The sequence below is a fragment of the Lutjanus erythropterus genome, chromosome 20, assembly GCF_056507025.1.
Source record: "Lutjanus erythropterus isolate fLutEry1 chromosome 20, fLutEry1.hap2, whole genome shotgun sequence".
Lineage (NCBI taxonomy): Eukaryota > Metazoa > Chordata > Actinopteri > Lutjaniformes > Lutjanidae > Lutjanus > Lutjanus erythropterus.
Window position 1 is genome coordinate 25,052,904 of NC_139336.1, and position 16,217 is coordinate 25,069,120.

General features: G+C 38.0%; 1 protein-coding gene across 1 annotated transcript in view; it reads left to right on the top strand.

Annotated features, from left to right (window-relative positions):
* Positions 1–16,217, top strand: part of lamc3 (laminin, gamma 3) — a 158,332-nt gene that overhangs the window by 39,394 nt on the left and 102,721 nt on the right. Inside the window, exon 4 of the mRNA XM_084745504.1 lies at positions 3,951–4,117. Coding sequence (XP_084601630.1) covers positions 3,951–4,117 — 167 coding nt within the window. The remainder of the gene's footprint in view (positions 1–3,950; positions 4,118–16,217) is intronic.

The window sequence follows — 16,217 nt, forward strand, 5'->3', positions numbered from 1 at the left end:
CACACCCCTGAAAAAAAGGGAGAAAAACTCACAAGAGTAATACGGCAAGGCTATGGCTTATTATTACACCTACTTTATTACTCTTGACAAACCTTAGCTTCAGCATACGCAAAATGTAACAATAACAATCTCTCTTAATGTTTGCAAATTATTACTGACATGTTAATCCAAAATATACCAGAAAAATGGGTAGAAATTAGGCTGATATGATTTCCTCCACGAGAACTTTACTCTAATGAGAAAGCTACCACGTTTTTTTTTTTTTTTACTTTGTCACAGCTTTTAAAATCACAACCATGAACTTACTATATTTTTAATTTGTAAGAAACCATGTCTACGCTATTTATTTAACTTGTCACACAAGTGTGAAGTGTAGGAGAGCTCCTTTGTGAAGACAACCCGCACCCTCTGTAGATAAAAACAGGTAATTCAAGTAACAAAAACACAACGATTCTTGTTTTCAAGTGATTATACACTAATTAAAATATACGTATAAATATTTTGTCTTTTTGCCATATTCTGCCAGTAAATCTCATTCAGTAAAAAATTGCAGAAATGCTTAAAATAAAATGTACTTCTTGTGATGATTAAAAAAAGCATTATATGGGCAGTGTAACCTTTCCTTCAAAGTGTAATTGAATACGCAATTTTAGGAGAGACAGACTTGTGTAAGAGGGAGGCTGTATGTGCGCAAAGCAAAAAAAGCAATCTAAATCTTAGCCTGGACAGATGTTTGCAAAACTGATCAAAAAAACACCTTGCTGTCTGTCAAGTTGCCAACATGAGATGAGAATAAACCAAGATAATCCTCCGTCCTCCTTCCACTTCTTTTGGTTTATTACTCACAGTAATGAGAGAGGACATGGCGCCAAGGACCAGGTTGCACCTTGGCGCTGCGGATAGAAGTGGACGATTAAGTAGTTGAGATGAAGCCTTCAGAAAGAATATAAATTTGATCTGACACCTGTCATAAACACTTAGGATCACTGCAGCCGCATGACAAATTACCCACCAATGTCACAACACTTTGGTGGGGGGGGGCAACATGTTAGCCTTGTACCGGTGCTTTCTGTACACATGCCTTTACACCTCAGTGCTACAGCTCAACTCATGCCAGCCCACAGCTCACAGACTGTGATTTATACAAAATATCACCGTAAACATGATCCACTGTGGCCTGATGGGAAAATAAATGTGTGAGAATTTTGGTTCGCAACAATCCACATATAAGAGAATCAAACTAAACATATTGCACGTCACTTTTTGACCTGCAGACGGTATGCTCCCAGCACTCTTAGAAATAAGGGTCCTAACTAGAACCATAAAGGGTTCTTTGGCTTGTCCCCAAGACTTTTATAAAGGTTCTACTTGGAACCCTTTCAGACAGTTCTAATTAGAACCCAACATAAACACTTATACCTAGAGCACTCTGAGAAAGGTTCCACCCAGGACCCCCTATGAGACGATCCACAGAGAAGGATGGTGTAATGGTTCAGAACACTCTCTAGAGGTTCTATCCAGACTTTTCCACCTTATAAGGGTGACAACAAGAAGGACTTTACAAAGAACCATTTTATATTCCATGGGATCTATCAAGAACAGACCTAGGGAGCTCTACCAAGAACCTTTTTATATTCCAAGGTTTTGATCTAGAACCCACCAAGGGGGATCAGTTGAGAACCATGTTTATATTCCAAGGGTTTTATCTAGAAAACAGTGAGGGGGTTCTGTAAGGAACCTTTTATATCCCAGGGGTTTTGTCCAGAACCCACTCAAGCAATTCTACAGTAAACCATTTTATGTTCTAGGGGTTTTATCAAAAAACACACTCAGAGCTTCTACTGAAAACCTTTTTATATTCCAAGGGTTTTATCTAGAACACACTTAGTGGGTTCTACCAAGATCCCTTTTATACTGTGGCACAGAAAAACCTTTGATGAACTCTTGATGAAAGAGTTCTTAAAGGTTGTTGAATTTATTAAAGAACTTAGTCCTACAAAGAACCCTTGAAAAACCCTTTCTTCAAAAAAGGGCTCTTTAGAAACAAATGATTTTGGGTTGAACCTCATCCCTTCAGGAAGAACCCTGTTGGAACCCTTATTTCTAAGAGTGTGCACTGCTCAGGTGTTCAGGTGTTGGAATTACCAGCGAACAGCTCAAGTCTACTCGAGCAGAGAGATGTGATATGTGGATTGGAAGCACTTTGGAGTTTCTGGGCTGTTGTTGTCTCGGCGACAACGGAAATAACTGGGTCTAAGCCTGAGGCAAGCATGCGTCTGGATGCGGGACAGCTGGCTAAATTTGACAGAGCCTGCCACTCAGCGACAAGTCCCTGTCCCCTATCACAGCCACTCGACAGAGCCCGACAACACAGCCAGGAAATATTACACACAGCAAGGCGTAGCTGCCACCGCGCATCAGAGGAAATTATATGTTCTCCAGATGCGTGGAGAAAGGAAATTAGCAGATATTAACTATCATGTTGTCAAAATGAACTTAATAAATCCCATTTATCTCATGATTACTTACTTATCTACTTTTTAAAAGTTATACAACAAAGTAATTTGAAGTGCGCACAAAAAGATATGAAGTAAATATAGGCATGTACAGTAGGGAAACGCAAGACGGTGTGAGCGCATTAGCACTGAGTGCACAGTTGAATGGTGCAGTTGCCGAAGGGGAATGAAAACAGCCTCATCTCACGCCATGTTTATGGCCGTGAAAGATAATAGGAAGTGACAACTCCTTACGGTGGAAACACCTTCTCACTTTCCCGTCTCCTCTGCCTTCTCCTCCATGCATGGTGTTCACAAGTACGTCTACACATGAGTCAGCCAGGAGGAGCCGAGACAGGGAGTGTGTGTGTGTGTGTGTGTGTGTGTGTGTGTGCGTGTGTGTGTGTGTGTGTGTGTGTGTGTGTGACTGCTCTCCCACAACAACAACAAAAGAACAATTTTAGAAAGAATTTAAGTGTGCAAATTTAAGATAAGTTCACTCAGAGCTTTCTATTCTCTATTAAATTCCTATATGATATTTGAGACAGCAGTAGAGTGAGCAGATGAGAATGGGTGAAATTCAGGACAGGAAGTTATTAAAATAGAATAATGTGAATAACTTCATTTGTTATTGATATTATGAAGATCAGTCACAGGTTCTGAGAATGATATGAAGCACAGTGTCCTGTCGTAGATGACGGGTGTGTTTCGGTAATTTTAAATGTCTTTTCTTCAGCTAACGTTGTCATTAAGCTGTAGGAGCTTACAAACACATTTCTTTTCTATTTTTTTTTATCACTAATTCCTCCCACAGAGGCGGCTGCTTTCTCCGTCATCTGGTTTAAACTGGTTACATGACATCAGTAATCCACTTTTTCCTAATCAGTGCAAGAGACAAGTGAAAACACATTGATAGAACTATATAGCCTATATAACTGATTTGGTCAGAATATTTTCACAAATTCATATGTTGTTTTTATTTTCTATTACTTATTGGTTAATTTATGGGACAAAAAGGACAAGATTTGCTTGTAATTCATGACATCTGGTCACCCTAGATAGAAATAAGTTAATATATAGTTAAGAAAATCATGATTAGTGGGCGACTTTGAATTGGGAGGTGGCTTTTCCCTTCTAAAACTGGCACTGCTGCAACAGTCACAACTGAAACTGAAACACAGGATGTTTTATTTTGTTTTTTGTTTTTTAACAGCAGTTATCAATTAAGATGTTATGACAGAGTTTGGTTCAATTAACTGTTAAATCAATGTGATCAATTTTAAGAACAATTGGACTCAAAATGAATCTCAAAATTATCACTTAAAAAATGGGTAAAATACTTTTTGTTAATTAACCTCTGAGAAAAAGATTTAAAAAATATATTTTGAACCAACGATTTGTGTAGCAAAAGCTGTACGTCTTTTACAGAACTCCACCTGTCTGTGTCTTCCTCAGATGTAAATGTCACGGTCACGCCAGCGAGTGTGTCGAGGGGGAACATGGCAGACTGGTCTGTGCCTGCCAACATCACACGGTGGGAGACGACTGCCAGAGATGTCACCCCTTTTACCAGGACAGACCCTGGTCCAGGGCCACTGGGGACTCTGCCAATGAGTGTTTAAGTGAGTAGCCTTCTTCTGTGGTCTGCTGTCACAAACCTACAGGGTGCAGCCTGCTGCAAAACCCACAAAGGCAGTGTTGAGTTCAAGTGACAAGCTCAGGCTGTCAAAGGTCCCATAAAATCCATCAGTGAAGCACCTTACATCAATCTCCAATATATCTTGACAGTTTGATTTTTTTTTTCCCTTGCAGCTTTTGCATTTCTTGCGTGAGCGAGCAGCTATGGTAGAGTAAGAAGAGTACTGAAGAGTTCTCAGGTTGAAGTTCTGTTAAGTTACTGAAATATTAACTACAAGTAAAACTACTGGCGTTTGTTTTTCCATCCAGATGTCATGATTCTCACTGGCCCTTTTGCAGTTGGAGAGCCTTATTAGCTGCAAAAATGTTGATGAAAGATTAGGATATTTATTATAATTGCTGACCCACTAAGTAGCGAATTGTGATTTTAAATGTAGTGAAATAATTTACATACTTTAATGCATACTTAAAGGTCCAGTGTTTAAGATTGACAGGGATTTATTGGCAGAAATGGAACATAATGTAGTATAATCACCTTAAAATAAGAAATGCTGAGTCTTTGTTACCTTAGAATGAGCCGTTTATATCTACAGAGGAAGTGGTTCCTCTTCCGTGGAGGCTGCCATGTTACACAACTCTGTTTCCCAGAACAGACAAACCAAACACTGGCTCTAGGCCTTTCATGTTTTTCATGAGTTTTGCTGCCACCATAGTTTCTCCCACATGTTTGGAAGGGGAGGGTGAAGTGAGGTGCTTGCAGTTTGCAAGCTCACTGCTAGATGCCACTAAACCCTACACACTGGTCCTGTAAGCAAGATTAAAATTACAGACTTGGAAAAAATACTCACAGCTTTGTTTCTCCCACCCCTGGTGAGCAGATACTACTCTTTGGAAAAGAAAGAGTACAGTGTTACAATCCACATGGCAAGTTAATTGATTCTCATTATGATGTAAATCAAACGGTATTTTATTATGTTAAACCCAGCTTCATACAGCTTTTGATTATTTGTCTACCACCACATCTCCGTTATCACGTTTTGAGGAAGAACAAACAGTAAGGAAATTAATTTTGAGGCTGCATTACAGCTCATAATAAGTATTGGCCCCTTGTAAGATGTGTGTGCATTTAAATCAGCTTCTGTTTTAAATGGATGTATGTGAATTATCAGGTTTGGCACATCATATTGTGCACTTTTACTGAATGCTGTCGAGGATGAATTGTAATTGGCTGAGGGATAAAAACCATAAAGGAGAGTGGCTCACAAATTGTATTTGTTTTTTGCTGAATTCTATTAAGCGGCAAGCTTGTTTTAATTACTCTTACTCTTGGTTCCAAGCAGATGGCGTCTTAAATGGAGAACTGCACCCAACTTAATCAATGCGGTATATTAATAAATAAACACACGCCATATAAAAGAGACGCAGAATGTGGAGGCATAATAATGAATGCTCAGTGTAATTACACGTCTCTATCTGACACAGAACTCATTTTGCCTCGGTTTGCCCCATCAACCTTTAATATTTATGTGCCAGGCCACGCTATACTCTTCCTGTTTGGGCAAAACATTTTGACAAAGAACATAGTTTTATCTCCTGGTGATGATGATCAGGAAATTTGCATTAGGAAAATAGACACACTAAATATACCAAATTGTGAAATATAAACTAAATGAAAACCCTGTAATAATGAATTTCTAGAAGTTACAGAGTTGAATTGAAGTCATTCTTATAATAATATCATAATAATAATAAAGTGCTTTACAGAGCAAGGTGTAACAGTACACACTGGCAAGGTAAAATGATAAAAACATTATAATAAAGAAAAATAGGACTCAATAAAACAGACTGCACTAAAACAGTAAAATACAAGTAATACAAGAGGGATAGAACCCGGTTAAACAACAGATTTACTATTTTTAAAATCCCTCTTTTATAAGTAAGTTTTTAGGAATGATTTGAAACAAGATACAGAGTCTGGTAACCTCAGTTCCTCAGGTAGGGAGTTCCACAGCAGTGGGGCTCTAACAGAAAATGTTGGGTTTCCTTCAGCAATGAGGCAGGCTGTGGGAACAGTCTGAAGGTCCTACCTGAGGAGCCCAGGCAACAGCCAGGCTCAGAAGACAGGAGTAAATACAAGATGTAGATACGTGCAAGGCCATGCAGGGCTTTAAAAGTAACAAGTAAAAGTTTAAAATCAATTCTGTGTCTAACAGGTAGCCAGTGTAATATTTAAGGATGGGACTTATTGTCTCTTAGAATTAGATAGAAATCTGGAAGCATGGATGAGCTGAGCCTCGAGTACAGGGATTTACAATAATCCACACATGACGAGATAAAAACATGGATGACTCTTTCAAGATCTGCTTCTAATCCTAAATTTCACTACCTTATTGATTTGTGTGTCAGACTTTGCACCCATATTCAGTTCAATTGAATTTAACTTTATTTTGGACTCACAAAAGGGTCCATAACAATAAAAAGAAATTAAATGTTGGACGACAGATTCTTTTTAAGGCTGCAGCTCAGGTTTGCGTGTGGCATAAAAGGACAGAGGAAACTTTGTGACATCCAGAATTTTATTATTGAAAAACAAGTCATAACCTGAGAAAGTGTGTCAGTGCAAGTGAGTGGAACATAAATAACAGTGTAAATTAATATATGTGCGGATTAGGAAACAATACGGGCCCAAGTGTCGACCCCTGTGGAACACCACATGAGCAGTGAGGAGAATTCTTCCTTCACAACAGAAAAGAATCTGCTAGAAATAAGGTTGCAAATTTTGTGCATTTTCCTTAACTGATAGTTGACATAATTAATAGATTAAACATTAATAAGATACAAACCACAGATTTTTTTCCTCCGCTCTCCTCATTTTAAGTTTTCCTTATTCAACAAATGGCTACGCCAGACAAAACAATGTCAAATGAGGCAAAGGTACATCCCTGTCCAGATTGATATGCTTTTAATCAGTTAAATTCTTAATTGATTAATGATTAAGTTTTAACATCATTAGCTGGAATGGTATGACTGAAACCAGTCGAGAGCAGTCTCCTTGAGGCTGTTTATAAGAACCACATTAAGACATCAGATCAGTCAATGTTTGTTCTTATTTTACATTTTATAAACAATTGTGTCCCATCCCGAGGTTAGAAAGGTGTTGCTTTCAATATAAGGGGTAAAATCTCAGTGATTTTGCATTATTAATATGATTTTAGACATTTTCTAAATTAATCCGTCGACATAAAAGGCTTAAACAAATTATCAGCAAAACCACAAGAGAGACTAGTCAGAACCTGAGAAAGTGTGTCAGTGTCCTCATTACCAGTCGCTGTAACATAGATTTGCGTATCATCGGCATAACAGTGGAAATTAATTTTATATCTGCAGATTATTTCAACTGGCAGAAGCATATAATTGGTCCAAGGATCGACCCCTGGGGAACAACACGTGAGAGGGGAACTGAGATGAGGAGAATTCTCCCATTACAGCAGAGAAAAATATGTCTGAAAGGAAGGACCGAAACCAGTGAAGAAGGGTCTCCTTAATACCAACACAACTGTCTAGGTGATCTGAATTGAGCTTAAACTAAATATCAGCTAATCCACAAAAGAAACAAGAGCAATGACTATAAAACAACATGAATATTGTTTTTAAAATGTACATAGTTTGCCAAAATAAATCCTTTAAAATAATGTATTCTGCTGTACCATAAAAACTGCATACAGTGTACACGTGCTGTTATTTTTTCCACATTTGTTACTACCAAAAGGTGAAAAAATGTCAAGATGGTCTCACCCCTCCACATGCTAGTTATGGGAGAGATGTCTTCATTGTAAAAAATACAAGATGAGCTGTCAGAGGTCTAAGGTGTGAATCATTTGCGGGTTTGAGAGGGCTGAGACCCTTGGTTATACCTGATATCATGTTGGGGGAGCAGCAGCAGCAGCAGCAGCAGCACCATTTGCAGTGTGAGACTGCTTTAGCTGCATGTAATTTTAGACTCCTCTGACATAAGGTGGAAGGGATGAGGAGCATTTTCAGAATATATAAAGCGTATGTAATCGAATTCAGGGAACATGATCTTTGGCTTTGCAGGAACCGAGAGAAAAAGTAAAAAGGAAAGTCGTGTAGGGCATTATTTTTAGAGCGTGCTTTAATTTGCCGAAATACATCTGATATGCGAGCCGTTTTCAATTGTTAATGCATTTGCTTATGTTTGCAAAGCTTAAAGTGTATCCACGCACCGTTGTATACCACCTGTTTGCACATGGAATGATGTGCATGTTTCGCTGTGATTTGGTTTTGACCTGGAAAGAAGCCATAAAATATTAACAATGACAGGAAGACCTTGTGTGTCAGATATCTTGGGCATTTTACTATTAGATCTGTAACCCAGAATCTGAAGAAAGGGATGGGAGATTAGAAGTCAGGAGTCGCTGTATGGTAATCGTTATAGTTTCATCCTTGTAAAATATTGACAATTTCTAGCACATTTTCATCTTTCTATGCGTGCATTCACTGTTGAAACATCAGTGTTACTTGATTGTCTCCCCAAGAAAAAGCAGCATCAGTCATTTCAAGTGCCATAAATAGACATCTGCTTATGTTCAAGTGTCAAAGCTCTCTGCCATAGCAATGGGAACAAAGAAGGAACTCTGGTGATGTTATTATAACATTATCATGTTATTATAAACTAAAAACTGGACTGATGTTTGTTTCCCTTTTCCCGCTGATGGTCAACATTGTTTTTTTCAACCCATCCTCACCAGAAAAATGGCTGTATAGCTTGTCTGTGCAAGCAGATTTGATACGACCCATGTTTAGATTTTAGATGGCGACCTCTAGTGGCTGTAGTAATTATGAATGAGCAGCATCGAGAGCAGGTTTGCATAGGGAGGATGATGGAATGAATGGATGAGCCAATCAAAGCCAATCTGTCAAATGTGGGGTGGATGGATGGCTTGAATAAAGAGGAGTCCCCTGAGAAACAAAAAGTAAACATCGAGTAGGGCTGGATATCATATAAAATTGCAGTACCATTAGAAATACCAGTAACCAATTGTTATTGAAACCATGACAATGAAGTAATAATTCCTGAACCTAGTGCTTTCTGTAATCCCAAGTAGTTTTTGTGCCTAAACCTATTCAAACCTACAAAGCGTGTACCTACAGTATTGTCATGTTATAAAACGTATTTACTTGTGTAACCCTTTTGTAAGAAACTGACAAATAATGTCACCCAGTCAATAGGACCGTCAGATCAGAAAACTCCTCTATGTGTTGCTCTAGAGGGCATTGACAAAGGATATATTTTGTCATTTAATTTGGAGGACTTTTGCCTTGTGCACAAGGTATCATTTTAAACATCTTTATATCTCTGTAAGATCTTAAGTCTAGAGTGAAAAGAAATGCTTGTTGCTTCTTTTGTAGCATGACCTTTTGTTATTTTATAAAAGCTCCATTAAAATGCATTAAATGGACCCGGTCTCAGCTGTGTGAAAACACTATTAACAACGCTGTGAAGGAAAATATGTGGAATTGCAGTATTACAGTACAGTCGTATTCACAGTGGATGTGGGCAGCATTCAGAGACTTGCAATTAAACTCTTGAAAACTTTACCTGCAAAATGATTTGAAGCGTTGAAAAAAATCTCTGAAGTGTGGTAGAAGTGTTGCGATGAGTGGACCTGAAAGGTTCATACACTTTCTCACATCTCTTTGTCTCAAAATCTTAACATGCTGTATGTGAAGTGTTTTGCTGGATATTCATTTGTCTCCACAGTAAATATACAGAGAGACTGCTGGTCAGATTGTTGTATTAAGATTTTTTTTAACTTCATTTGCACTTGTTGCATTGCAAGTGGTAAATATTTTTTATCTGATCTGAGAGGATCAGTCTCTTCAACAACTTAGAACTGACACTTTCACAATGTTTCTTAGTTAAACGAATTTTGTGCATAAGAGAAAAAGATTGAGATAATACAAAGGCGATATGAGACATGTCTAATCTCTCTCTCTCTCTCTCTCTCTCTCGCTGATGAAATGATGCCTTGTGACTTTTACATATCAGTGACCAGGGTGCTTATTCAGACACGGGGTGTCTGAAAAGGGCTTCGTAGTACTTTGCTACTCTGTTCAATGAACCTGTTTTAATGTGCACATAAGCACATTTTCACTGAAGCATTCCCCATGTTTTCCCTCTGCCTTTTTTCTTTCTTCTTCTCTCCCCATCTCATAAGGTTGATGGCTGTTGTACCTGCTATATACAGAATATGGTCAGACTTAAGTCATTGTTTATCATTGGCAATATAATCATGGCCATAAGATAAACAGTTAGCTAAATAATTTAGTTGAGAATTTCCTAAGTTAGCATGGCACAGACTCTGTCCTAAATTTAAAACAAAAATGGCAGCACCACTGTTGTTTGGTCTGTATGGAAATAACAACATGTGCACAGAAACATGACTGAAATGTTTTTGTATTTGTCAAGATGATTCATTTTAAATTTGATTGATGATTGATTTATCCTCTTAATCTGCCGACCTGCTTCCATTCACTCTTTTTATAATGAAGTGTGGGGACAAAACATGGTGGCTAGGGGGGCCACCTACCTGTAATATTCAGTGGCCACAGAGTAACTTTTTTGTGGCCACGCACCATCTGACCATGGTTAATATCGTACACTGTATATGGATTAAACAAACGAGATTTAACATGTTAGTTGGTACAATTTAGTAGCTGGCAGATAGATTTCACACTTTTTGACAGAGCCAGGCTAGCAGTCTCTGTGCTAAGCTACATTAGCCAGTAGCTTCATATTTAGAATTTCGATTAATGTTGATATTCTGATCTTCTCATCCAACTCCCAGCAATAAAGCAATTAAGTATAATAAAGTAAATAAAGTATAATTCGTCTATTAAAGAATGTAATATAAGAACAGCAAAACCCTCAAAAGCTCAACCACAGTATAGCATCAACAACTGACAACAAACAACAACTGAACCTGACAGAGATATAATTACGTATATTGTGCACTCATGCAAATAAGAGCCAGCACTTAACTCACAAACACTTTGCAAGATCAGCTCCAATTATTGTGGCACAAAACAAGACATCTTGAAAGGTGGCGCTAATTTGAAACACGTGCAATGTAATTACATTGGCTATTTACGGTGACTGCTATCACCGCTGATAGAAGCCGACAATTTGCTACAAATGTGGCAAAAATGTCAAGACTCTTCTTCCAGGCGACGTTGGAGCAAATAATCTCTTAGCAGGGAGAATAAACTCTAACAGACTCATGACCTTTTGGGGCTTAGAACACCATGGAACCCAAGAATAAGACAATTATTAAGATAAAATGTGAACTTTACAAAATAAACACAAAGAGACACACAGTTAATAAACTACTTATTTTCTTGCACTGGTGTCTTTTGCCTCCTTAACTCAACTATAAATCCTCTTTATCATGCTCTTCTGGCACTGCATGCGGCGAGGATTTGAAACTTACTACTCAAATTTGTTGTTATCTCTCCATTTCAAATAATTAACTTGCAGCCTCGTATCGCACACAGACATCCTGGCAAATCCAATTACAGTACACAGTTTATGAAATGCGTGTTTATCTCAGTCAGCGCAGTATGTGTTTGGATATTTGTACATGTATGCAAATGATATGAATCGAGCATTGCTCTTCTCAAAGGTTCTTCATGTCGGCGGAAGATAAAGTAATGTAGTGTGTTAGGTGAATAACAATCAACATCAAGCTGGAATGCCTGAAATAGAAGTGAACGAGCACAGTTATTCAAACATGTTAAAGTAACCCCACAGGTGACCCGTGATGGAGTGTGTCGGTAGAATGTGTTGGTCAATTAGGCAAATGCGTTCAGTCCTCCCACATATAATGACACAACTTGCTTTAAAGATACAGTGTGCTTTCAAATTCACTTACTAATTCACCTGACAGCAGCATTTCTTTGCTATTTTCTACCAATGGTATATTTGCAATAGCGAGAGGGACTTTGTTATGACAGCATGACATTAATCAAGCCAATTTTGACACCATCAAACTTAAAGAAACTGTTAAGCTTTTTGTTTACTTTATTCATCATTATTACACATTACATTATACTATCATATGTGTTTAGTTTTGACACTGGCTGTCATGTGACATTGTAAGTATGCCATGAATATTGTCCTTGTCCAGTCACACTGTTAAGTGCTTTGTGTAACAGTCTCATGAATCATTTTCTGACCTTCAAGTAAATTGGTACTATTTGGACTTGTCATAAAGATGCCATTAAATGTTATAAGGGCAGTGTGAGAACACAGTACAGTACCAAGGTGGTTAAGCTTACAGTTACCTGATGGATGGATAGATAGTTAGCTAGTTCTTCCTGCTGACGGCTATGTGCTGTTATCAGTAGCTGGCATTAGCTAGCTAGCTAGGTTGACCATGGTACTAGCCACTTAATAAGCTGACCCAGCCCCAGGGTTCCAGTAGCCAGAACCAGTCTTAATCAGGAACATTCTGAATTAAATACATTGTTTTTTCTGTAGCTGATAAGTACGTGGGTAAGTAAGGAGTAACCAAGGAGTGAACAATCTTGCTTTCTTCTGATCTCTGTTGTGCAGTACTCATCTACACTTTCCTCTGGCATGCTAGCACCATCAGTATGTAGCTGAGTCTGGCTCGACAGGAGATCTCAGTCGGACTGGGACTGAACGCAACCCCTGAGACAGATAGTGGCCAGTTTGACGACAGGAAGTACAGTACAGAGCTAACCAAGCTAACCAGCTAATGTCAGCTAAAGATAATAGCAGACAGCGAGTACCCTACCTTAAGCTAACTCACCTTGGTGATGTGCTCTGTCACCAGACTGGCCTTATAACATTTAATGACATCTTAATGACAAGTCAAAGATGTACCAGTGTACTTGAGGTCTGAGAAAATATACATGACACACAAATAATAATCTCATGACATTCGGTGTCAAAACCAACCACATAAGACAGTTTGTTAAAATGTAAAGCTTAACAGTTTCTTTAAGTTTTATAATGTCGAGTCGTCATGACAAGACATTGACAGGTTACGATTATTTTCAAGTGGCCATAACAAAGGCAGTACTGGCTTGGTTAAAGTCAAGCTGTTGCAACAAAGACATCTCAAACAATGTCAATTCTGCATTACAAATGGCATAACTGACTGAATGACACTTAATGACAACAATCATAAACATTCATAAAGACTCCTTCATGTTCATGACATGTGTCATGCCATGGTTATGACAGTCTTATGCATACTGTTTCCAATATAGTGTTACCCTTTTGTGCGTAGATAAATGTGAAAATGAGTGGTTGGTTGATAACAAAACAAGAAATGCTGTTGTCTTCTAGATTAAAAAGCGTCTCTGATATGTTAATAGTATACAATGCTGGCCACTAAAAACAACAGCATGTCTATTGCAATTGTTGTAATTTAAGATATTTATTAGGCCGACAGCTTCTGATTTAGAACTTCTTTCAAAGAGCAAAAGGCAGAAAAGTAGTGACAATCGTGTGTGATTATTACAGCAATCTTTGCTATTGTTATTGTGTGAATTGTCGCAGCAGGTGGCAAATGGAAGCTTTAGGGGGGCTTTTTATGTGAGTGTTTCAGTGTTTTGTGAACATGCTCTGTGTTTTTATTTGTAATTTCGCCATCAGTCCAGGTTGTTTATCAAAACTTAATATTGGACTGTTTTTTTTTTCCTTGCTGTTCGGTTTGTGGTCTTAAAATAAGCGTGGAGAAATATGCAAATGGTTGTGCAAGAGTTGGCTGTGGTGTGTGTGAGTGTGTGTCTGTGTGTGTCTGTGTGTGTGTGTGTGTGTGTGTGTGTGTGTGTGTGTGTGTTTATCAGGGGTGCAATGGGATGTCATTCTCATCAAGATTCTCCCCCTCTGAGACTGAAATCATTTATAGCCCGAGCAGGTTGCTGCAGGTCTTCATAATTTCTGTTGTTTGCTTGATGTTGTCATCGGTTTAGCCCGAGGCTGTTCCAGTAGGTTCACTCTTTAAATCCTTTCTTGCCACTGATTTAAGGTTGAAGGCTACAGTTGAAGCTGGGTGACTGTGATCATTTTCTTGAATATCAATAGGATGGTTGATAATAGTGTAGATATATTGGATATTATCATCTAACCCACCTGGTATCACTCCTACTCCTCCTATATGATGGATATAGAAATTGATTTAAGCCTTTGTTTTGTTTTATTTTCTTGTGTTTACTTTGTGAACTCATATTCTTACTTTAGGACAATACAACAAAACTTATGATCAGCAACTATGGAAGAACAGATGGGTTTCATGATAAACGATGATAAAATTCCAGACAATTAATATTACCATCTCAAATTTAATGATTGTGATAATTGTGTTTGATTACCACGTTTTGGAACAACTCACTGTAAATACTGTTCAGCATCAACCGAAGTTTGCATCAGTCTCACAGATGCAGGTGCAGCAGCAGCAAGGTTTTTTTGCATCAGTGAAAACGATGACATTGCAAAGGATGTGATGGAATTTCAAGGTTTTGAACGTTTTCAGCCTATTTTAATTATACCATGATAATATAACTGATATAATTTGTGTCACTGTAATCATGATATGATGTTTTCTTACTGTTTCCTCTCTATTTACCACTGAATCCCAAATGCACAAAACATACATAGAATTTAGAAATAAAGCTATGTGTTTGAAACCAGTCAAAGAAATTTCTAGAGGTGAATTAAGTAAGTAAGTTCAAAGCTTTTTACTGGAGGCCACACTTTGAAATATATCTGTCAGCTGTAGCCAAGTAAAATGACACATGAAATTCCAGTGGAAAAACTTTTTGTTCAAGACTAAAGACATAGAAGCCATTATGGTAAAATAACTTACAACTTATTTTCATGAGAAAAAAAACAATGTTCACTGTCATGCACAGCCTATCTACAAATCAAATTTGCACAAGCTGATACATGCACAAGTAGCCGTGACCCCAGCAAGCGTCATGGGAGATTAACAGTGTTGTAAACAATGCAACACCTGCAGCTAATGCTAGAATACTTCAGAGACTTAACAGCCTCTCATCTGAAAGGGAGTATAATGAAAATAATTAATCACTTAGAGCGAAGCCTTTATGATGTCAGTTGTGGGCAATGCTGTGTAGATTTTAGTCTTGGACAGTAGTTATCTGTCCTATTGTCGGCCCCTTTTATTTTATTTGATAAGGCTGTATGTAAAGAATGTTTGCACTGTGACCTTAAAAATAACAGTCAAAGAATGGACTGTACAATGACCAAAGCACTTGCTATAATATGTTATGGCTATGGCTATTATCTGTCACTTGTCCTGTTAGGGGTCTCTCTCACATCAAAACAATAACAAAAGACATAGTTTGATGACATCATGAAGTAGCTGGGGATAATGGAATTTTCAACACCCATTGCTGATGAAAATCTATCTTACATGACACAGGCATAAGTCATGTTCATGGACAAATTAATGCATATGACATACTACAGTATTTTCCTGAGAACATGTTGCCATGTGTCTCCACCAACAGTCGCCTGCAGCTGTTCGTCTAACAGCTCACTGTGGCTGCTCCTTCTAGAGCATTGTCTTGTTTTATAGAAGCATATTTGATGAACGATAGCAGTAAGTGCTAAGCTCTCTGACAAACACGTTGCATTTCCTTTGACTGCTTCATAATACAAGTCAACTTGTGTTTCGCAGCAATTAGCAGCCATCGCCTGTTGTTTGAAAACAGTTTAGCATTCTGCACTCGTATGCAGATATCTGATTCCCCCTGCTTTCAGTAGTCACGCTGAGCTAAGCTAACCGTCCTTTGGCCAGAGTTTCATATTTGTTTCTTTGCTGTATTAAAGCTTAAAAATAGAAAAAATAGAAAGAATCATTTTATAGGATTTTACAAATCAGTCACCCCTCTGTAGTGGTAAACAATGTTGCTGCTTATGAACAATACTGTTTGTAAGCCTTCTTATCAAAAACTCATCTAAATCTACACACAAAGGTAACGGTAGAATAGTGTGTGGGTTAGGTA